This window comes from Xenopus laevis, chromosome 9_10L (genome assembly GCF_017654675.1).
Source record: "Xenopus laevis strain J_2021 chromosome 9_10L, Xenopus_laevis_v10.1, whole genome shotgun sequence".
Lineage (NCBI taxonomy): Eukaryota > Metazoa > Chordata > Amphibia > Anura > Pipidae > Xenopus > Xenopus laevis.
Genome location: NC_054387.1, coordinates 92,680,207 through 92,704,345, shown reverse-complemented (window position 1 = coordinate 92,704,345; position 24,139 = coordinate 92,680,207). Strand labels below are relative to the sequence as shown.

Here is a 24,139-nt window from a genome sequence, read left to right as displayed (position 1 = left end):
ATGAAAATGCCCCCTTATAACAGTTTGACGTCATTGAACAGAGACAGAAACATTCCTTTGCATAAAATGAATTTAAAATGTTCAAAAAGTATGAAAGCAGCTCCAGTGGCTTGATACAGTAAGGTGCAGATTTATCAAGGGTTGAATTGAAAATTTTCATTTTCTCATTTTTTTATGGTCAGAATTCGACTAGGAAGTTGTCCAAATTCGATTAGAGTTTTTTTAAAAATTCGAATTTGATTTTCGAGATTTATCACACTCTGGCCCTTTAAGAATTAGAATTAGACTATTCGCCACCTAAAACCTGACAAATTGCTGTTTAAGTCAATGGGAGAGTCCAGGGATCAATTTGAAGATCTTTGCCGTCTTCTTGACATTCAAGTTTTTTTCGGTGAAAAAACTCGAATCGAGTTTGATCAAATTAGATTTCGGATCGTTTTAATTCGTCAGACTTTAAAAAAAAATTGATTTCATTAATACATTTCGATTGGTTGAATTTTAAATGTATAGGAGTTTAGGGGAGTTTAAAAAAAACTTAAATGAATTTGAAATTCGACCATTGATAAATGTGCCTCTAAGTGTGCCAAACAGGTTATACTACAAGATTACCCATGCCAGTGAGGGTTTAAAGTGTTTGTTGCCTGCCATTTTCTTTGTTCGTTAATCTTCATTTTACTAAGCAGTTCCTTTTGCAACCGTGTTCCAACACGCTGCCAATTATATTTCATATTAAAATGTGAATTCAATTAAAACATTTTCCCTGCCAGTCAATCTGACACAAATGTTTGTGTTAACTGACAAGTGATAGGCTTATTTACAAGCTCAAGTATAGATTTGTCAATTTTCCCATAGTAAGTTGCATATGAAATTCCATTTATTAAAGGTGTTAGTGTCAAAAAGAGCCTTGCTTGCAACTCTGTATAGTTGTGCTCAGCGCCACTCAGTCCTTTCAGCCTCATGTTCTGAATTGAACACACCCACTAATGCAGAGGTACCCAGGCGCTACCAGGTGGCAGTTCCAGGGTTCCCTGCGTCAATAGTCTCATTGCACGTGCACCTAAAGTATAGGTAGTGTGTGTCACTCGCAGAACAATTGAAATGGCACCATCCTGGTGTCATACTTTAAAAATATTTGGCTCAATTGAATTTATTTTGACACACTGGCTGCAATGTTGTCAGGCGCAAGCATTCTTGTGATTGGCTGGAATTTGCTGGAATTTCATAAACCACTGCCTTATGGAAAAAAAAAAAAAAAGCATGGTGCTCAAAATTGCACTTTAAACTCGCTCGCTGTGGTTGTTAATGACCCCTTTTATGTTCTTTCACGTTAGGAGTTTTTCTAGGAACTGTGCGCAATTCTACTTTTGTAAGAAGATACATGACTCTAAATATGAATTCATAAACTCAAATAAAACAATTCTCTCTAGCAGCCAAATCATCAAATAAAATGGTAGATGCATGTTTGGCTATTTCACATGTTAATATTCCTTTTAATGAAGAACTAGAGACCCACAAAGAATTAGGCTAGAATTTTTATTTTTTAGGAGTGTTTTTAGCTCAAGACCCCCACAACCCTTTAACAGTAGTGATCCGTGCCAATGAAGATGACCCCCATTAGATTATTTCTACTAATTTATAGCACATGCTCTGGTTAAAACAGAATCCCCCCACATGTAATAAAGGCACCAAATTTGTCCAGGAGCAGTAACCCATAGCAACTAATAAGATGTTAGCTTTTAAACAGGTGAATTAAAGCTGCTGATTGGTTGCTATGGGTTACTGCTCCTGGGCAAACCACATGTGTGTCTCACCTTCTGTTGCATAGAAAGCTGCTCCAGACTTTCCACCCCTAGCTTGCCATGGAACACAATGTGCAAGGGAGCGTATAAAATCTTCCTCACTGCTTCCCAAAATGACTTTGCGCATCCTGTGAAATTCTCCAGCGTAATAAATCCGGCAGTAAAATTTAGCATTTGCATCTGAGAATTCTGTACGAGTGAAAAAAACACATCATCAAGGAGTCAAACTACCTGCAGTAGGCTATGCTGCTATGAGGTTATAATTACTTAACTCCCATCATAACAATGCAGTTGTATAAATTCTGACAACTGAAAACATTTCCATGTCAGAGACTGAAGCCACTGGCAGTACCAGTAGAATTAGCATAATCCCATCATGAGATGCTAATCAGATTAGTTTCACCTTCACTGATTTGGAAATGCTATGTTTCAATAAATCAACCCAAAACACTACTTTGTTTAAGCACTTTCCTTCTATTAATTTTTATGCACTGGCATAATCTTGTTTTCCCACACACTATATCTCATTTAAAGTGTCTTATTACAATGATGTGCCAACAGCAAATTATACATCATACTTCCTCAACTATGTTTTTTCAACATAATACAATCACACAATAAAAATGAATTTAGAATTTAAAGTAAAAATATCATGTTGAATTTTTTTTTATTTTGTCTTGAATGTAAAATGAAAGAATTATTCTTTTTTTTTTTTTTTTTTTTTTAAAATGTAGCTAGTACATGTTGAAGCTGTAGCTCATTTTGAAAACAAGCCCTGGTACAGCCATAAGGACACTGGATATGATGGAGGGTAAACTATATTTTGGGTGGTGCGAATGTCTCTTACTATAAAATGTACTTGTAGTGCCAGTACCCAAAGTGTGTTTCAGGTGTCAGTACCCAGTGACTTTCACTATGTATACTGTTAGTGTACCAGAACTCGCTGCCTCCCGCTGTACCGTATTTAATGTGTATGCGGTGACTGTATCCACTTTTTCTGAGAATGTAATGTACTTGGCTATTGCCTTTCACTATTCAACATGCTTGTGTTGCCAGTATCTTGTGCTCTCGCTTTATGATGTTCTTATGGTGCCGGAGCCCACTGCGTATTCTCAATATATTATATTGTTTGGGTGCTAGTACTGGCTGCTTTTCACAGTATAATATATTTACGCTCCCAGTTCCAGGCCTAAAGAAATAATCTGGATATTCTGGTAAAGACCGAGGGGTTGGTCATAGACCTGTAATTTATTTTGGACCTTGGGTGGAAGGCTGTGGGCCAGGGCCTATGTTAAATCCAAGTTCACATATTGCCAGTGTCATCTACGTAACATACTTAGGTTTGCCGCTTGTCATTTTATAATGTGCTTTGGGTACTGGATGCATGTAATAAAATGGATTAAGTACATGTAAGATTGCTGATTCTATGGACATTGGTATTTTTGAGCATCAGGGATTATAGAATGCAATAGGGAAAAAAATCTGAGAATATTCCTTTGGAAGCAGAGCTAGTAAAACTTTCATACATGGAAAATTGATATAACCAGGCTAATGCAAACGAAGACTATGAAAAAAGTGATTCATCATCCTGATGTTCCCAGGTTTCTGAAAATTCTCTGAAGCTCAATAACTGTTACAAAATCATACTCACGTAGCTCCACGTGGGGATTGCCGAACGGCTTCTTCTGCTTATCTACTCCATCAATTTCATCTTAAGGAAGAATAGAAGATACAGGTTTAACAATGTACACTGCTATTTTACCACCCCCTTTTCAGCCTTCTTTTTGTCAGCAAACAGCCAAAAATGGCCCAGTTTCCTATTTTAAAAAAAAAAGTTTAACTTTTAAAGTTACAGGTGCTCCGTGGAAGCATGTCATTGCTACACAATACGGCAATCATAATGTCATTAATGCTACCTGTCATAAGGTTTTCACAGTGTCTCGTGTGTTTAAGTGCCCATGTTCAATCTGCATAAGGTTGTGCCTTGTTATTAAATTAATATTTAAACTTATTTTCTGCATTTGTTAAAGTGATACTGGTTGATTCTTCAATCTATGATACTGGCATACAGCCTGTTGCTATGTTGTGTGAAAATAAATTGCAATACAGTTAATCAAAAATGTATTTGCTTATGTCCATGTTTTGTTAGCATGTTTTGTATGTACACCACTAAGGGTCACACCAATAAGGGCTTTTGATATAGCCTGCTATTAGCGGGTGAAACGCGCGTCAGGCGCTTTTTAGACTAGTTAGGCAGGGGGACTAAACCAATACGGCTTGCTATAGGCCTTTGCTCTACAGCGGTACCGGGAGGGAAGCTCTGTTGGTGAAGGGAAGGGCGATCAACGGAGCCTTTCTGGGGTAGAACTTGTGAGTATTTACGTGTACCACAACGTGTCCAGTTTAAACATACAGTGGGTCAACCTTTGATGCCACCCAACTCTGTCGTCTCCCTTATGGAATTGGGAGGGCTTGTTTGAGGGTGAAGGGGTGACAAATACCGGCGGCTGGGAAGTGTGCCGCAGGTGGACTGTGTGTGTGGGTCTGTGACCCTTATTGGTGTACACACGTGTTTTATTGGCACTTTACTCACTCGTTTCTCTTTCCATTCAACTGGGAGGGTTAAACTGAGGGTGAAAGGGTGGATGTTGAATTGAGGAAGTAAACCAGCGAGGATTGGGCTTGATACCCACTATTTTCTAGGTAACTGGTTAATGACCCCTATTCCTACCCCCTGGTTATCCTAAAGCTCCATCACAGACCTAATTGATTGGTCTAATTTCTGCTTCATGGCCTGTTTATATCGCGTAACTTAATTGCAGTCCATTTATTCCCCTCATCTTAACAATTATTTTAATGGTTTCCTGCACTTACGGTTTTTATGTAAATTATTAGTAAAAGTTAAGTTTTAATTTGTTCTTTGAATCATCAGAGGTGCACTCTTTAAGGTTAGCTTTCTTTTTCTCTCTTTTCAATGTGCAGTTAAATAGCCTATTGTTTCACTGGAAAGTTTTAGAAAGCAAAGCAGTCTGAAATGGCCTAAATGGCCTGAAATGGCTAGAGGAATTTGTGTTTTTTATGCAAAGCACAGCACTTATTCTTGGTCTGACCAACAGGAGCGCTTACTCCAGAGTAATTACTAGTATCATTAATCAAAACGTAGGCATGGGAGCAAGAACAATCTATCAAAGCCAAATTGATTTTCCAAATCGAATACAAGCAGATAGAACATTTCTATACTACTGCAACATAACAAAGGAGAAAAGAGCAAAGCCTGCAATGAACTATACGTCAGTTGTTATGCATGGTATGAATAATGGTCTGTCTGGTAAAGAGCAAAAGGCTGCTCGCACTTCAGTGCTGAAAATTTTGTGGCATTTTAAGTAAAAGATATATCAAACTTTTGCCTTTATAGGCTTCATGTTAAATTTAGTATACAAATACAGGTATGGGATCCATTATCCAGAAACCCATTATCCAGAAAGCTCCAAGTTACACAAAGGCGGTTTCCAAGTAATCACATTTTCAAAAATGTCCTTTTCTTTGTAATAAAACAGTAGCGTCTACTTGATACAAACAAATCATAATTAATCCTTAAAGGAGAACTAAACCCTAAAAAATGAATATGGTTAAAAATGCCATATTTTATATACTGAATTTATTGCACCAGCCGGAAGTTTCAGCATCTCAATAGCAGCAATGATCCAGGACTTCAAACTTGTCACAGGGGGGTCACCATCTTGGAAAGTGTCTGCGACACTCACATGCTCAGTGGGCTCTGAGCAGCTGTTGAGAAGCTAAGCTTAAGGGTCGTTGCAAATTTACAAGCAGAAAATGAGGTTGGACTGTAATATAAGATGATTCTACAAGGCTGATTATTATTTTTGTTCTAAGTGTACTGTATATTGTGAGTGGGTCCCTAAGCTCACTAACTGACAGCAGCACAGAGCATGTGTAGTGAATCAGCATGAAGATGGGGAGCTACTGGGGCATCTTTGGAATCACATATTTTTACTGCTACTGGGTTGTGATTGCCTTTGGCTGTTACACAAGTTCAAAACATAATGTACAACATTTCTAGCCTACTTCTTTAGTTAGGTTTTAGTTCTCCTTTAATGGAGCCAAAACAATCCTATTGGGTTATTTAATGTTTGAATACATTTCTAGTAGACTTATTGTATGAAGAGCCAAATTACAAAAAGATTTGTTAACCAGAAAACCCGAGGTCCCCAGTATTCTGGCCCCATACCTGTATAGTTTATCAGTGTGCTTTTATATCTGTCATAGAGAACATTTATTGATCCATACTGGGGGAGAGATTCTATTGTGTGACTAAAAGTACATATAGTTGTACTGTATTTATTTATATATTGAGGTACCAAAAATGCATGCAGTGCATAAACACAAAGAGGGGTCAAATTATTATAACTTCATAACTCTGCCCCACCCTACATCTCTGAACTCATCTCTTTATACTCACCCAATCGCTTACTACACTCCTCTACTGACCTGCTACTCAACTCTTCTCTCATTACCTCCTCACATACTCGCATTCAAGACTTTGCAAGGGCTGCACCCCTCCTCTGGAACGCTCTCCCACGGTCTGTCCAACTTTCTCCCAACCTTTCTGCTTTCAAGAAATCTCTGAAAATGCACTTCTTTCGAGAAGCCTACCCTCACTCTGCTTAACTACCGAACGCAACACCACATACAAAACCACATTTCTCACCCACTTAATTCGATCTTGGCCACTCCCACACCTTGTGTATTACTCCCTTCCCTTTAGAGTGTATGCTCTTTTGCATAGGGTCTTCCTCACCTTTTTGTACCTGTATTGATTGTGATGTTTGTTACTCCATATGTTCTTTGTATGTAATTCATGTGATGTAGTTGTATAATAAATTGTATAATAAATTGACTTTACAGTGCTACGCAATATGTTGGCGCTATATAAATACATGTTAATAATAATAAAATAATAATTATAAATGTGACAGCTAGAAACAATACTTAAAAGCGAGAGCATTCAATACACAGTTGGAATTAGGTCCCTGCCCAAATGCTAAACAGCTCATTGGAAATGAATTTAGCTGCAAACTCCATAGAAATAAGAAAAGCATCTGGTTTGAAGCTACTTATAACAACTGAAGAGGCCAAATTTCAGCAGGCCAATTAAGAAATAAACTGAAGCACTGTACACCTGGTCTGGCCAAGTTAACTATTTCAGTATTTTTATCTGCAGCTGCTGTTATACAAGTGGCACATAGTTCAACAAAAGCCCCATTACAGAAGGGCAGCTATTGGTCAGAAGAGCTTTGCATTCTGAATCAATTAGCAAATAAAAATTAAATAAGACAGATTAGGTGCCGGCATGTTTTTGATACAATACCTTGTGGTTCTGTTGCTTGGTTTTCTGCACCCTCTCTGCCAGTCTGGCCTACTTGATAATAAGCACTGTCAGCTCCACGTAATGTTTCTTTCCTCTGTGCAGACAAGTCTGGGCTTTTCCCTCCAGTACCACGGAAAAAGGAGAGGACCCCTGAAGGTTTTTTGCCTAAAATTAATCAAAACATACATGGAGGATTGTCTTTTAAATTGTGTTTTTGAACAGCTTACAACCATGCATGTAGCAACATACACATTAAACACTTTCCATTCTAGTATTTTCATACGAAACGAAGAGGGAGTCTTTTTCTTTTAAATCCCAGCAGTTCAAATTTCACATTTATTAATCCATTTTCGCGACAATCAAGAAAGGCTTTAAGTGTATTGACATATTTATTACAGCAGATCAATGTGTCAGAATGTTCTATTAGGTAAAAAAAAACGGACTACCCCCCCCACACCAAATCAGGAAGCCCCAGGAAATGAATGAGTTATGTGTTAAAATAAATACATTATCATGCAAGTTATCATGCTTCCACACTGGAAAAGAGATTTTATATTTACAGAAGGTTCATAAATCCCCACACTAGGGGCTAACAATTAAAACATTTTTCCACAAATCAACTGTGCTGATCCCTTTGAAACATTTTAAATTAATTTGGACTTTCAGATTTTTTTTTTGCTAGGGATTGTCCAAAAAACTCGAGGTATTTGTATTTAGCACATTATTTACCATTCATTTTTTTTATTCGGATCGTTTAATAAATTCCATGACATTCTTAGTTTTAAAGTTTGTGAGTTAAATCGTAGCTTCAAAAACCTTGACTTTTGATAAATAGGCCTCCAAGGCTTAGTGATAGAAAACATTTTTAGGTCCACTTACAATTGTATGGCCGGTGCTGGGTGCAAAACACTGTCCAAGTGCGTACTGCGTACCAAACACCAATTACTTACAAGTACCTAATACCGACAAAACAAATAGGGCTAGAAATGGTGTATATCATACACTGAACATAAGGAACCTGGCTAAACATCAATCATTTTTATTAAAGTAATGATTCAGGCCTTTCAGTTATTATTAGGGGTGTCAGTGACACAATGCAGGATCAGCTGTTGAGAAGCTAAGATTAGGGGTCGTTGCAAATTATCAAGTAGAAAAAGAAGGTTATCTGTCATAGAAACTAATGCTACAGGGCTGATTATTACATTTTGATGTAAATTGCTTTGGCTGTATTGCTAATATGAATAAATTACTAATCAGTATTGTGACTTTAATATACATATACAGTATAGTGTGTGTTGTGCCTAAATTTAGTTAAGTGACAGCAGCACAGAGCACAGGCAGTGAATCAACAGAAAAGACGACTGGAGCTACTGGGGACATACATCTTCACTGCTAAGGCTACAATCAGGCCAGGCTGATCATTCACCTACACTCTGTGATGGTTGTTTACCTGCAGGCATGGTGCTGGCCTGGGTGCAGGTACATGGAGCAGATTTTATTGTGAAAATTCACTCTCTTGCATTTTCAAACCAAGTTCAGCTCTGTGTGTCTGCACCCTGGGCCAACACAATGCCTGCAGGTAAACAACCATCACAGAGCAGAGGTGAGTGGTCAGGCTGCTTCTCGCTCTGCTCTGATCGTAGCCTAAAAGGCTGTGGTTGCCTTGGGCTGGTACAGAACCACAAAAACACCATTTCTATCCCTTTTTTGTTCAGATTTAGTTCTCCATTAACTGGTTACACAATTACATCTGTTGCAACAAGGACAATTCTTGTGATGCCCCCAGATTATGCTGTGCAGGACAGATTCATTAAATCATAGTGCTGGCACAGGCAGGAACTCTCATGTTGAAAGTAACTATACTAATGTGTATATAATTCAGTCAGGAATAAAGAGAGCAAAATGTATACAGTAGAACAGTTGTGAATTTATCAGGAACAGCATGTTTTACATACATATGTGGAACATATTACTGCACATGCTGTTCTGTGATTTTATAAGGGTGTATAATCTTACAGCCAACCCCATTCTTATGAAGAAAAACAATATGCAGGAAATGAAAGTGTGGCCCCTTCAAATTTACAGTTCAGCTTCTGATATGTAATAGATAGCCCCCTTTCAGAGTGACTGAAAGTTCTTTTATTTTAGCTTTAAATAGTAAAGTTAGAGCCATAATTTTTACTTTTCTCCCTAATCTATACAACACCCTTAGGGCTCTTACAGGCGAGCATTTGAAGCTGAGCTCCCCTGCGTTCCGTTTTTATGTGTTCAGCCGCAGGGGGAGCACAGGAGTAGACGCATTCAGTTTTTTTTCAATGGGGCTGTACTCACACAGGCGCATGTAGGCACCAAAGCAGGCTGAGACGCAACATGCTGCATTTTTCCTGTGTTCCTACATGCGCCTGTGTGAGTACAGCCCCATTGAAAAAAACTGAATGTGTCTACTCCTGCGCTCCCGTGCGGATGAACGCATAAAAACAGAACGCAGGGACTCCTTTTCTTGTTATATTAGTAGCTTTTTCGGGACTCTATAGATTGTACATAATAATAGCATCTCACCTGTTATAGATTATAGAAAAATAGAAAAAACTGGAGCACAGGATATAATTTATATTTTTTTCTATACACACAGTTTGAATTCCTTCATTAATGTGCAGCAGCTCTTCCACAAATCATAATATCTCGAGAGGATTTTAGCTGTTCCACTATAAAACCTTTATAGCAAAATATTGACATATATTTCAATTCCCAAGATATTGAACACAATTCATTTAAGGCAATTGGGCCACTTCCTAGAAATCTGTATTGCGCCCAGCGTGCTCAAGACCTACTGTTAGGACATTTGTTTTCAAATAATCTGACCACTGGTAAAATAACAGCTTGTTTTCCCAAGGCATAGGAAATCAAACAGTGCGGAGCTGATGTTGTACATGTAGAAAGTGATGTTCAATATGCTTTTGTTTATTATACATATGTTACATTAAAATCCATGCAAATCTTACTTACAATTCACACTTACAGACAGGGGCTATTACAGTAACATAGTATGGTTTGCTTGACTTTTATGAGCATTTAGATTTAATAAACCACCTGGCCCAATCCCCTCTGGTGTGTGTTGTCTACTGCAGAGCACAGAAAGGTAAAAATATATATTAAAAAAATAAATACTATGTTAAATACTGTCTAAGTTGCATTTTATAAGTAAAAGTATATGTTTCAACTTACAATACAAATTCAACTTAAGAACGAACCTACAGACCCTATCTCATACGTAACCTGGGGACTGCCTGTATTCATATTCCCAGGGCTACATCAGACTTACTCTGAGTTTCTGGTTCTGTAGGACGGTTGGACTGCACAGAGACGGCTTCTGATGCTCTTGAAGGGCTGCTGGTTTTTGGTCTACTGTCAACCATGCTGCAAACATAAAAAATAAAGTCGTCAATCTAGAAAATATATATCTTAAGGGAAATTATACCCTTGAACAATGCAGCTCTCTATATAAATGTATAGCCCATATGTAAAAAAAAACCCAAAAGATTTTCTTATAAAAATAACCTTTTCATGAAAAATATTCTCCCATTCAGAACTGTTTTAGCACCTCCATGGAATCAAGCTTTGCTGAGGCCAAAGAGTGACCATCTTGGATCCCATGTTTGCCTTGTTAAAGTATGACAACTATTAGGACCTTAGCAAATGAGGAAGGTAGTGCCCAATTCATGAGCCGCCATATCTATCCGTTTCCTTCCAAGCCTGATGTCGTAATTAGAGGGTGAGGCCTGAATAGAATGGTCATACTTCTCCTTAATTGTTGACATATTTAACCAAATATACTCATATAAGGATGATGTACCAATAGGATTACTGTCTAGGGAAGCGATGCAGGTGGACCTGCAAATAAGTTATAAAGATGTCCATAGATTTTGACAAATGCTACTGCAATCAAATGCAGAGTACTAGTTAAGGAGCCAATATGTGTTGGGAGCAATAGAGTAGGACCTTCCTAGTGATGAAAGTTGATTCTATCTAAGCTGTCTTATATTTTAATAGATTTGCAAATACTCTGCAGAGGGCTCATTAAAATGGTCCTTTTGTGCCTGTATTAAGTTATATCCAGCCTGTTTTGCTGTGGTGATGGCTGGAGTCAATGAACCTATGATGGCAGCAGTAGAATGATCCCACAGTAGAATTCCAGAGGCAAAATTACGCTTCTCTATAAAGCTTCATCTGTTGTATCATTTAAGCCAAAGGGGAATCTTATCAGCAAGAATACATGTAAGAGTAGGTTATAACCTGATCTCAGAGAGGTAAAACACCTCTATTTGTTCCACATGGGGCAAGATATCGGACATATCCGACCAAATCTATTCTTAACAAGGCTGTACAGGTGTGGGATCCCTTATCTGACACCCCGTCATGCAGAAAGCTCTGAATTATGAAGGATAAGAGGGAAAATCTGCTATACATACTTAATGGGTAAAGCACATTCTTCTGAACAGTTCTTTGATGCTGTTTTCGATAACTCGTCCAAAGCATTTCTGTATTCTTTACAGCTGAATTTAAAAAAAAAATAATTAAAAAAATAAAATTAAAAAATTTAATTCTAAGCTTGAGATAAATAGATTTATTATATTAACATGCACATGCCTTTTAAATGAATTAAGAAAATTCACAGCAAATCCCCCCAAAAATCATGTGTAGTGGATTGTATCTTGTAACAGACATACATTAAAGGTCACATTCTTTAAAATGTATAATAGATATAAGCACTGTGTTAATCCAAGCAACTGGTTTGCAGTTGGCTTTAAAAAAAACAAAAAAAAAAAAACAGAGAGTACCTGAGAGCAAATGCTATGATGGAACTGGGCTCTTTCTCGCATACAGCAATGGGCACACGTTCATGTTCATACATCAGGTAGTGCTTATCTGTATCACTAATAACAAAAAAGAACAAAGAAAAAGAAAGTGGAATTCAAAAATTATTTTAAACAGAAGAGATAATTCACAGGTTTATAACAATTGAGCCCCAATGAATATAAATCATCGCAGGGCCAAGCTCAGTATTTTCACAGACATTATAAGGGTTACTAACAAAAGCAGGTCAGTGTTTTTGAAAGCAAACCAACACATTTTCCCCGCCAAAATTGTACCAATCTACATTGCTTCATTGCAAACAATGAGTCAGGAGGGAGTTTCTTTAGACATGAGATATAAATATCGCAATTATACTGCAAAAGAAATTTGGATTTCAATAATAATATTTTGGGTGGACGACAGTACTTACAAAGGGGGAAGAATGGGATTGTAGCTGTTTCCTGGGAGCAGATTTGCAAATATCGTTTTCATGGTGGATTTCTCCTTGACCTGGCTGTCTGTAGATCCCAATAAATGACCATCAAACACATCTAAATGAAAATGAGAACACTGAGAACTGGAGTGCAATTTACAACTGTAGATATATCCAAATCCACATTTCCAGTGTAACAATGCATTCTTTGCAATTTGATGTGTCTCTTAATTCATCACCAATGGTTCTTGCAACATTCATTTATATGTAATAAGTGCAGTTGCTGTCTTTAAAATGTGTTAATGGATTGATAATACTGTACCAGGAAATGAAAATAAAATTACTAAAACAGTAATAAGTGGTGCAAAGGGCAAAAAATAGGTGCAAATCAGAAAGAGTTTTACCTGACAGTGAATGGCATGCTGGTGTCCACAAGTTATTTAAGATGAGGCATATGGGTTTTTCTTGACTCTTACTTACTCATTCACAAGACACAAGCAGGAGTGCCCTTAGATGCAAGGACATCTAGAGCTGTACACTCAATCCATGCCTACAACAGGCCTTAAGTACATAACTATCTTGTGCTCAGGTGCCCCTTGCATATGCCCTTGTATATGCTCTCTTCTCTGAATAGGAGACTTGACAGCAATTTGAATATCTCAGTCAGTCCATGCCGCTCCTTTATTTCTATAAATATATTCTGTGGGTGGCATGCTGCCCACTAATTCAAGCCTCCTTGTGTCATACATCACTTGCGCCAGGCATTAGCAAATGATAATACCGACTAAAGGGAAGATTCAGCAAAGCCTGATAATACACTGGTGTAATGCCGACTACAAAAATCATGAGTTAAATCCTAAGATTTAGATCCTAACAAACCAAGGGGTGCATCATATCGTGTTTCTATAAAAAATCTTACTAATATCCCACTTGAAAATTCTCTATTTGCTTTACCACTAACGTCAATGTAACCCTAATTCTATGCTCATCAACCCTTTAGAAAATTCAAGCAACAAATGACAAATACCCAGAAATGTAAAAACTAGAAAATGCTCCTTGACATGCAAAAGAAAATGAAGGCAAATTCTAAACTTTCCCTAAATCACCCCCTAAGCACAAGCTTTAAAATGCATTCTAGAAATACTGCAACATTTTTGGCAAGACCAGTATTACCAAAAATGAAAAGCTTCTGTATAAATTTAAATGTCAATTTCAGTGCACCGGTGTTTGCTTTAGAAATACTACTACAGTATATATATATATATATATATATATAAATAAGCTTCTATAATGGGGGCAGCCATTAAGCTGAAAATGGGCTATAGGGCTATAGGGCGCATACACACACAGAGCAGATAACAGATAAGTGGCGTAGAATACACAAGAATCTAAAGCTGTCAAGACAGGTCAATTGTTGCAAAGATATACTTTATTTGTCGGTGCTGGGTAAGGGTATACAAACTTTAAACTTGGTGTTCCTTTAACGTAAAAGTAAAAAAAAAGTTAAAAAAAAATAGCACTATCTTTAGGACTTGAGGGAGCAGGACATGGATACAAATTCAACAATGATCCATTGCCTACAGTGGGATTTTCTTTAGATAAAATATTACAGCAATTATACTGCCAAAAAAATTGGGATTGTAATAATTAATCATTTTTTGGTGTGACTGGCCCTTATCACCGCAGGTAATAAAGCATGGCAACCTACTCATATATGTATTTAACAATTAACTTTTTTTTTATTATTATTTTAAAGGCAATTGCATGAAAGAGTGTAAATAAGAAAACACCATATATTTTACCTATTAGAAAGGCCAACAGTCTTGCTGGAATGACTACATGCTAATAAAAAATATATATACAGAGGGCTGCCATCAGAAATCATGAGGCCCCATACGGCAAAATTTCTGGGCCCCCTGGTCCCCCGCCCACCCCAGACCCTGCCCCCAAGCCCCACCCCAAAAAAAAAATCATTAGTGGCCAGGGCCCCCCCTATAAGTTAAAAAAATGATTAGTGGTCAGGGCCCCCTTATAAATTAAAAAAACAGTTATGACAGGGCCCCCATAAAAGTTTTTACAAAAACATTGGTGGTCAGGGGCCCCATAGAATATAATAAAAAAAATCATTGGTGGCCAGGGGTTCAATAAACTACAAAAAACAAAAACATTGGTGCTCAGTGGAACTTACCTTTGTTTCTTCTTCAGCTTCTTTGGTTTCCTGTGTCCCATTTTTTTCTGTTTGTTTTTCATTCAGCAGGAAAGTTCCCCCCCACTGCTGTCAATGAGCTGCAGAATCGGGTAGGGTGGGTGGAGCTGTAGTGCCTGCATGTTCCTCCCCAGTTTCTCTTCTACCGTGTTTCTCTTAAGTCCTGGTAGATCTACACAGGGATTGGATAGGCTGGAGCCTGAAATTTGACCTTCCCTCCCAGCTGATCCAATCATCATGCGGCTCTACTGGAAAACTACCAATAGTTTAGAAGCTGGGGAGAGGAATAAAAGAAGCTCCGCCCTCCCACCTGATTCTACAGCTTCCTGACAGCAGTGAGGGCCCGGCTACAGAGTGAGTACATCGGCCGGGCCCCCTTAAGACCCAAAAATCACCGGGCACGGCACAACTGCCCCCCTAGTCCCCCCCCCCCGATGGCAGCCCTGTATATACATTAAATAGCAGTACTTCTAAACGCTATTATTTCCTGGCATTTTTACTTCTTTCAAATATGTATCCATAGTTATCCTCAGATAAAGTGGCTTTAAAATAATCTATAAACAACATGTGTACAGATCAATAGGACACGTTGCATGATAGCACTTAAAGACTATATTCATGACAGCAGGAAGGTTAATAAATAAGTCATGCATTAATCCAGCTAGTGTGTTTAAAATGTGATTAATATGTTGTATTAAAAGTGCCCAACAGAATGTTGCTAAAAGATAAAAAAAATTGTAAATTTAAAGCAGCACCAGGTAATATAAAGAAATTGATCTCCTAAAGCTACACTAAAAATATACAGGTATAGGTAAATGATCTATTATCCATCTTGAAATCTGGGGTGTTTTGGATAAGGGATCTTCCTGTAATTTGGATAACTATGTATGCCGGTAGAAGGATCCATATAGTATAAAAAATCTATATACAACCACACATAGAATGCATGTATCCATGATATCCAGTAATATAGGCCTCTGAGAAAGCCTATAAGATTCACAGAAGATCACTGTGTTTTAATCAATTCTAGAGAATGCATAATAAAAACCCCTGCAGTGGAGATGGACAATGGCTTCTATACATTATTGAGCAATTCATTTAAAATATTATACATCAATTGGGAGTCCACATCTGATTTCCATTAAGTTAAGCCCAAGGGACTCGCCCCAGTTCTCAGGCGATACCATATAAGAGATTCCTTTATCAAAAGATAACTGTCCCAAGGCTTTTTTTCCCATAAAATTTTTTATTTTATTTAAGTTCGCATTAAAATTCAGTTACAAACAAACCCAACCAGGCCCACCTTACGCGTTTCGCACCCTCCGGCGCTTAGTCATAGGTGTATCTGAGATACACCTATGACTAAGCACCGGAGGGTGTGAAACGCGTAAGGTGGGCCTGGTGGGGTTTGTTTGTAACTGAATTTTAATGCTAACTTAAATAAAATAACATTTTTTATGGAAAAAAAAGCCTTGGGACAGTTATCTTTTGATAAAGGAATCTGCAATTCATTTAAAAGACAAACAAATCACGCAGTTAAGCATTTCCTCAGAAGTCAAACGCTTTAAATTAAGAAATAAACGGAAAATAAAAACCTTCACAGCTGCTGGTGGTGTCCATCTCAGTGGTGCTCAGTGCTGTAAAGGTACCACCAAACGACTGATCAGGAGCAAGATCAGGAGGGCTTGGTATTTGGAGATGGGAGGAGCCTGTGGAGCTCTGAGATAAGGTTGTCATAAAGCGATCTTCTGTCAAACACAAAAACAGCATTATACACAGTAAATAGGGTTAGCTTTCTACTTATAATAAGTTTATTTCCTCCCCCCCCCCAAAATAAAATGTGCTTAATTAAGATGAAACAAGGAAAAACACAAGTAACTTTCATTTGGAAAGACACTTATGAATACACAGGTCAGAAATCTCATACTTAAAGGAGAACTAACCCCCCAGACAAAAGTCCTCCGACAGCCATCAAATGAACCCCCTCTCTGCTCCCTCCCCACAGAGTCTATTTCAATAAACAGTGTCTCTCATAGTAAAGCTGACCTCTACAAGCAGAAGTGCACATCGGAGCTAGCAGGCACCATTTTCTGAAACTTTTTCCAATCAATTCGGCTAAACGGAGCTTGCTGGCGCATGCGCAGTTGAAGGTGAAAGTGATCCCAGAGTATCTTCAATTGCACATGAGCCACCAGGCCCCGTGTCACCCAACTGATCAAAAAAGAAGATTCAGAGATGGCTCACGAGGAATTTGCGGGCGACTTCAGAAAACGTATCGATTCGCGTGGCATCTCAACGGTGATTTACATTTTAGCCGACGGAAAGGCAGTTCGGGAAAATTAGTCGCCCCGAAGAAGAGGAGATTTGTCGCCAGGCGACTAATCTCCCCGAATCTGCCTGTGTGCCCTAACCCTGGGTCAGGGCACACAGACAGATTTGGGGAGATTAGTCACCACGGTGACAATTGCCTCTTATTCGGGGCGACAATCTCCCCGAACTGCCTTCCCCTACCTTCCTGCCGGCTATAATCGCCAGTGGGATGGCACTAGTGGTGCTTCGTTTTCCAAAGTCACCCTAAGTTTCCTCGTGAGGCAACTTCAGGCAGCTTCGAAAAACAAAGCGCCGCGAGTGCCATCCCGCTGGCGATTTTACATTATAGCCGGCGGAAAGGTAGGGGTAGGCAGTTCGGGGAGAAGAGGAGATTTGTCGTCGGGGCAACTTATCTCCCCTTACCTTAAGGTGAAGACACACAGAGCTACTAGTAGCAGCTACTTGTCACGGCTATAAAAAAAGACAATAGTCATAATTAGCTTTGCTAAGACACTACATGTGTTTTAGCAGAGGCAATTCTCAGTATTGCCTATGGCAGGGTATTTTGTAGCCATAAATAGCTGCTACTAGTAGCTCCAGAGTATTGACTCAGGTAAAAAACAGTGTCTTAGCAAAGCTAATTATCACTATTATCTATGTTGTAGCCGTGACAAGTAGCTGCTACTAGTAGCTCTGTGTGTCTTCACCCTGTTGAATTATTTTTGAATTATAGCCAGAAAATGCTCTTTATTTTTCAGGACTAAACGGTAGTAAGCAAAACTCCATAAAGCCTAGGTTAACAGTAATTATTTGAAAATACAAGAAAGTATGCTACTATTGTTGATAACCCCATGGCACCTCCCAAACACTTAAACACAAAGATGCTTCAGAACTGAACAAACAAGGCACAAATGTTCTGCTTAAAATGTACACATTCAAAAGAAGCCATAAATACGTACATAAGAATATTGAATATTTTGACAAATTATAGGGTAACCGGAAAGGTACCGGTTATCCCGAATGCTTGGGACCTGGTGTTTTCAGAATAAAGAATTATTTCATAATTTTAAGTCCACAAAAAAATAATTTAAACATTAAATAAACCTTTTGTTTTCTACTTCATTCAGATTTTTTATTAAAAAGGAGAGGCAATCTGTTTGACAAACCAGCCAGGACTACAACTTTTTATTCATTCACTAATGGACTAGCTCAGTCCTGTGTCTAGTAACAGATACGGGCATGGAACTTCCACATTTCAATAACAGTGTGTTTCTAAAGGACCACTGTCTGTAGAGTTCAATGGCAGATTCTGTGGCACAGCGAAGAAAGTTGATTAACTTTCCTGTAATAATAACCACTGTAAATGATGCCTGCTCTGCCTAAGCTTTCCATTCATTCTGACTGTGAACACAAATTCTATCATAAAGAAGATCAATCCTGCCCAGTAATAAATAATTCATTACAGGAGAACCAAAATCAAACAGAAATTAGAAGAAACATGTTAAATACATGACAGAATTAAGTAATCTAAAGCATGACCTATGCATGCACTTGACGCGTGAGCTTACATATTTTGGCCTAGTGTGGTATATTTGCACAGCTTAAATGTAAGGAGTAGCATTTGCTTTTTCTTTTAATACGTTTAATAGTTATTGTACCACGCTTCTAGCAGCTGCTCAGCTTTAGAATGCAGGCAAAGCCTCCTTCCGGGCTGAATCGGCATCTTATTGGCCCAGGTATGCTGACAGCACATGGGTCTGTTCGACCCTTATCTAGCCAATAATGGAACAGATATCAGATATCAATTGTGCAGTCCTCCATCCAACAGCCGGCATAGCTGCAATTATGATCCAATTATCAATGATCGCATCAGCCTGATATTGCCCACCTCAAGGTGATCATATTGTTGACAGTTTGACAACCTCGCCAAACAAGCAGATCCTAACTCATATGACCAGACTGAGTGCGAGCATTCTATTGTTTCCAGCAGCTGGTCAACTTTAGAATATGGTTTAGACTTAGAGCAGACAAATGATTTTTACTGCTAGTGAGCCTACTTAAAGAGCTATTGTCCATATTAAGTAACCAACACAAAACATTGCTCCCAGGCTACAAACAAAGCAGCCTTGTTTCTGCCAGATTTAAGCTTACTCTGCATGTTGTAATGGTTGAAGATAAGGTTTGTCAATATTGTTTCAGTAACATAAAAAGCGCTACGCTTATAAGGGTCAAGCTGTCGAAGTGGCTTACTCACTGCCTTGTGAATAGTCTGAAGAGACAATGTTTACCTTTATGCTGCCATTGACTAAGTTGTGCAGCATAATTCCAAAGGAAAGTTGGGCACATAAGAGTCTTCAGCAATGGAACAGTGGTATTTACGCATCAGCACTGTAGATTCATTGCTGCGTGCCACGTAAATAGGGTTGAAGTGGCACAAACATGTTTGTTTTTATACTTCCCTTTAGTGCATTTAATCTAAAAGCTTCTTGAAATAGTATACTGTAAATCAAGCACTATAATCTACGTCCAACACAATATACTGTAACAGATATAAGAAGGTTACATAAATTCTATAGCATTCACTTTACTAGTACCATATAATTACTATCATAGCCTGAAAATGAATAAACACCATATAATCATTGCTCAAAAATCCAATATTCATGGCATAGAGCAACTATGAGGATCTGTACTTTTACTCCCATGAGATTCCCCTTCACTTCTCTCTGAATTATCCTGCTTCATTCATTTATTGTGATTCAAGTTTTATATTGGCAAAAGCCAGGTCTGTTCTAGCACATATATACACTCATCAAAAGTATCTAGCACTGTACAATTCTGCCATATCCATGAAAAGATCAAATGCATTTTTGAATTCTGAAATGTATTTAGTAGCAGCAATAATCATTCTGTTGTGACTGACACTTTATTTTACCATTGTGTGTCCTTCCTTTTAAAAAGAAAGAAAGGCAGCTATTAAATGTGACAGCCTTGTTACATGTCAGAAACCATAACCAGGTTGAGTCTTAGACATGTCAAGATGCTGCAAAATGTCCTGGAGATCTGCAAGATTCTGCTGGGCCACAAAATGACAGAAGTGATGTCTGACAAGGTAAGGATCTTTATGTTCCAAGTACTTTGGCTTATCAATACTCCCAGCACGTTATATATGATGGAACATAATGCCAAGAGTATGATGAAACTAATATCAATAAGGGCAGACTTGAAACCAGTCTATTTACTGAGGAAATTCAAGATTGTAATAAGCTCTGCCTGCATAGGCCAGTAATACACTGCAATGCGCTCCAGGGTCCGTGCCAATTAAAACGTTAACTGCTTCGCTGCTTAATATAGGAGCAGAGGGTCACTATCATATAAATCATATTACCAATACCATACAGAAAATGTGCATTTAAAGATGGAAAATGAGGGAAAAAGAATAAAAGTCAGTAGAGGAAATAAACAGGGGAATGGGAGAGGATTCTAAGAAAATAAATTGTGATCGAGGTAAAGAGACAGATGACATGAGTATATAGATGTCAGTACAAAGGCCTCTGGGGAATATTTTCTTCCAAGGACAATAAAAGGACATTTTGTGTGCTCAGAATTAAACCCTTCAATGGGATTTCATACCAGTTGCTAAGCCTGCTCTAGTCCTGCTTACATTTATACATTAATTGGACATAATTGCATTAATTGCACATACCTAACAATGAGTTTGTGGTCACAACCAAAGCACAGTTATCAAGATATGAAAATAATTTGTTGGGCCACTTTTTATGCTGGAATTCTGTGCTATATAAATATTTCTCTAAAAGGGGATAATAATCTGACCTGAGTCCCAAATGACCCATTTTTACCAAAGACTATGATAATAACAAAACATTTATCTTTCAATTCCCCCTTTCAACCACTTACAGGTTATAGATTTCTATTCTTAGAAATTTGTATTGACTAATGATTCAGGGTGCAGGGTGCTGTCCTCCAACCAGCTTGGTGAAGGGCAGGGTTAAAATGCCACAGAAATCAGTAAGGTTGGAATTGGAGGCAATTGTCATTTACAATGCACTAGTTAGGATACCTGCCAAGCTGTAAATTGCTCAGGTGACGAAATGCTTTGAATTTCCCTGTTTTACTTTGCCTTAAAGGAGAAATTACTTGGATAGCTGCTTTGTGGGTGCTCTTTGAATGGGGTGCTTAAAATATTGTTAAAACACTGGCATTTAAAACAGAAGTAGTTTAAAACAATGAGATAAGGTAAAAGGTTTGTAAAAACATAAAAATCTTTTTGCTATGCAGAATGTTGCAGAGATTTGACAAAATTAAAGAACTGGGCAGCAAAATGGCAAATGAGGTTCAATGTTGATTAAAGCAAGGTTATACACTTTGGTAGAAACAACATAAATTAGAGTTATATACTAAATGGTAGTGTGCTGGTGTATCCTTAACTGAGTAAGATTTGGAAATTTTTATGGACAACAAAAGGTGTAACTCTACACAGTGACAGTCACTGGCTACTAAAGTGCATAAACTGCAGTTTTGCATAATAAAAGGTATACTTGAGGGATGAAAACACAGTTTTTTCCTCTTAATAGGTCCCTGGTATGACTGCACCTTAATGAGCTGCAGAGAGTGCAGAGACATGAAACTGTACTGGTAATAGCAATGGAAGAATTAAAAAGGAAAGACTGTCAAGTTTGGGGTCGCTCTCTTTGGAGAAAAGGTGTGATTACGCTTACCTATTCCTCCATACAAAACAGCTTCAGCTCTTAGATGTTGGTGGGTTTCTCTCACTTTAGTTCCACAACATTTCAATTGGATTAAGATCAGGACTTTGACTTGGCCATTTCAGAACATTCACTTTATTATTCCTTAACTATACTTTGGTAGAATGACTTTCGTGTGTAGGATCATTGTCTTGCTGTATGACCCACTGTCTCTTAAAATTCAGTTCATGGGCAGATGCCTTGACATTTTCCTTTAGAATTCTCTGTATAGTTCAGAATTTATTGTTCCATCAATGATGGCAAGCCATTTAGGCCCAGATTCAGCAAAACAGATCCAAACCAGAACACTCCCACCACCACTCCTGTAATGCAGTGTTTCTCTTTCTCCAAATGTAACACTCCTCATTTGGCTTCATCTTACTTTCTTCCAGTATCCTTCTGGTTTGTCCAGATGATCTTTAGACTGTAAGCAAAATTTTAAGGGGGGGGAGCAGTGGTTTTCTTATTGCTACCCTGCGATACACACCGTTGCTGGTCAGTGTTTTCCTAATGATGGACTCATGGACATCAACATTTGCCAATGTGAGACAGGCCCTCAGTTGCTTAGAAGTTACCCTGGGTTTCTTTGTAACCTCTCGGACTATTTGACATCTTGCAGTTGGAGTTATCTTTGATGGTCGACCACTTCTGGGTAGGGTAACAACGGTCTTGAATTTCCTCCATTTGTACACAATCTGTGTGACTGTTGATTGAAGGAGTCCAAACACTTTAGTGATAGTCTTGTAACCTTTTCCAGCTTTATGGGCATCAACAATTCTTTTTCTGAGGTCCTCAGACACCTCCTTTGTTCGAGCCATGGTACATTCTCAAATGTGTTGTATATATGAGCTGGATCCCCGTTCTTTTAAAAAAAAAAAAAAAAAAAAAAAAACAGGGTCTCTCACTCACACCTGACTGTCATCCCTTTGACTGAAAACACCGGACTCTGATTTCACCTTCAAATTATATAATAATCCTAGATATTCACTTTTGCCACATGCAGATATTTTACGGGATCATTTTTTTTAATAAATACATGACTAAATAATATAAATTGTGTTTAATTTGTTTAACTAGGTTTTCTTCAACTACTTTTAGGACTTGCTTGAAAATCAGATGATGCTTTAGGTCACATTCAAAAAAATAAATATATAGAATATGTTATAGGCATTCAAGAACAACTGTCTATGTAAGTGCATTTATATGTAATGGGGTTCATTTGGAAGGGTTGGATGTGATTAACTTGTCTTTTTTCAAAATAAATTAACTATCTAACTTTTAGTATGATGTATACATTGATATTTTTATATAATTTAAAAGGCATCTATTTATCGAATTTCCAAGAGCAGCAACCCTAGCATCCACAATTATTCTGCTATGTTTTACTTTTACTTATCTTTCTATTCAGATAATTTCCTATTTATCTTCTGGTCTGTCATTCTTACCATTTCTGTGAGTCGGATATTTGTGATGAAGGGCACAATTTTTTTCTTGGACTTTTAATTTAAAAGCATCTTTGTTTTTTCACAAAACAATACGTATGTGGTGCAAAATGTTATTAAAATATAAGCAAATACGCTGGTAAAGAGTATGGAAAGTCTAAGTTATCAGAAAGACTGGCCAAGTTGGGGTTGTTTATGCTGGAAAAGAGGTGTTCAAGAAGAGATTTGAATAAATAAATAACAGGACCATACAATAAACGCTTTTATCTACCAGTAGGTCCTGCCACATGACATGGGGACACCTACTCCGATTAGAAGAAAGGAGGTTTAATGTTAATGCTCGGAAAGGGATTTTTACAGTGAGAGCTTTGAAGTTGTGGAATTCTCTCCCTGAATTAGTTGTACTGGCAGATACATTCAATAGCTTCAACAGTGGCATAACTATATGTTACTGGGCCCCACAGCAAATTAATTTTAGGGCCCCCAACATATCCAGAGGTTGTCCTGTTTGATCAATATTTATTGAAATTGTATATCAACTAGAGCCTCATGGGGCCCCTATACCTCCTGGGCCCCCCTGCAGCCACAGGGTCTGCTTCCTCTATAGTTACGCCCCTGAGCTTCAAGAAGTTTATTGAAAATAGCTCTTAGGACAAAGCTTTTCCAGTGACTAGTCTGATCAACTAGCATGTAGATAGCATTAAGCTGAAAAAAAGACACCTGTCCATTAAGTTCAGCCTTTTATGCTTATATAAAACCTATGGATTCTCCCTTTCACCGTTCCACATCTAGATGAAGCCAAAGATAGGCTGTTGATGACCCTTAATGTCTTCATCTGAAAGAGGATTACCCGAAGTCTCAGAAGTCAGAATACACAATCACACACCATTACAAATTCTCAAACTTTCTCTGCACATATATTTATGCCCACAGCCACTCC

At 38.0% G+C, this 24,139-nt stretch overlaps 1 protein-coding gene across 4 annotated transcripts in view; it reads right to left on the bottom strand.

Annotated features, from left to right (window-relative positions):
* LOC108701477 (1-phosphatidylinositol 3-phosphate 5-kinase) overlaps positions 1 to 24,139 on the bottom strand; it is a 124,893-nt gene that overhangs the window by 19,730 nt on the left and 81,024 nt on the right. For 3 of the 4 annotated variants that reach the window (XM_018236208.2, XM_018236210.2, XM_018236211.2), the window contains 8 exons: positions 16,277 to 16,429; positions 12,473 to 12,593; positions 12,027 to 12,122; positions 11,658 to 11,741; positions 10,511 to 10,605; positions 7,189 to 7,353; positions 3,451 to 3,510; positions 1,812 to 1,988 (listed from right to left, as the gene is read on the bottom strand). In XM_018236208.2, the coding sequence (XP_018091697.1) occupies positions 1,812 to 1,988; positions 3,451 to 3,510; positions 7,189 to 7,353; positions 10,511 to 10,605; positions 11,658 to 11,741; positions 12,027 to 12,122; positions 12,473 to 12,593; positions 16,277 to 16,429 (951 nt within the window). The remainder of the gene's footprint in view (positions 1 to 1,811; positions 1,989 to 3,450; positions 3,511 to 7,188; positions 7,354 to 10,510; positions 10,606 to 11,657; positions 11,742 to 12,026; positions 12,123 to 12,472; positions 12,594 to 16,276; positions 16,430 to 24,139) is intronic. The other variant, XM_018236209.2, reaches the window with a different exon arrangement.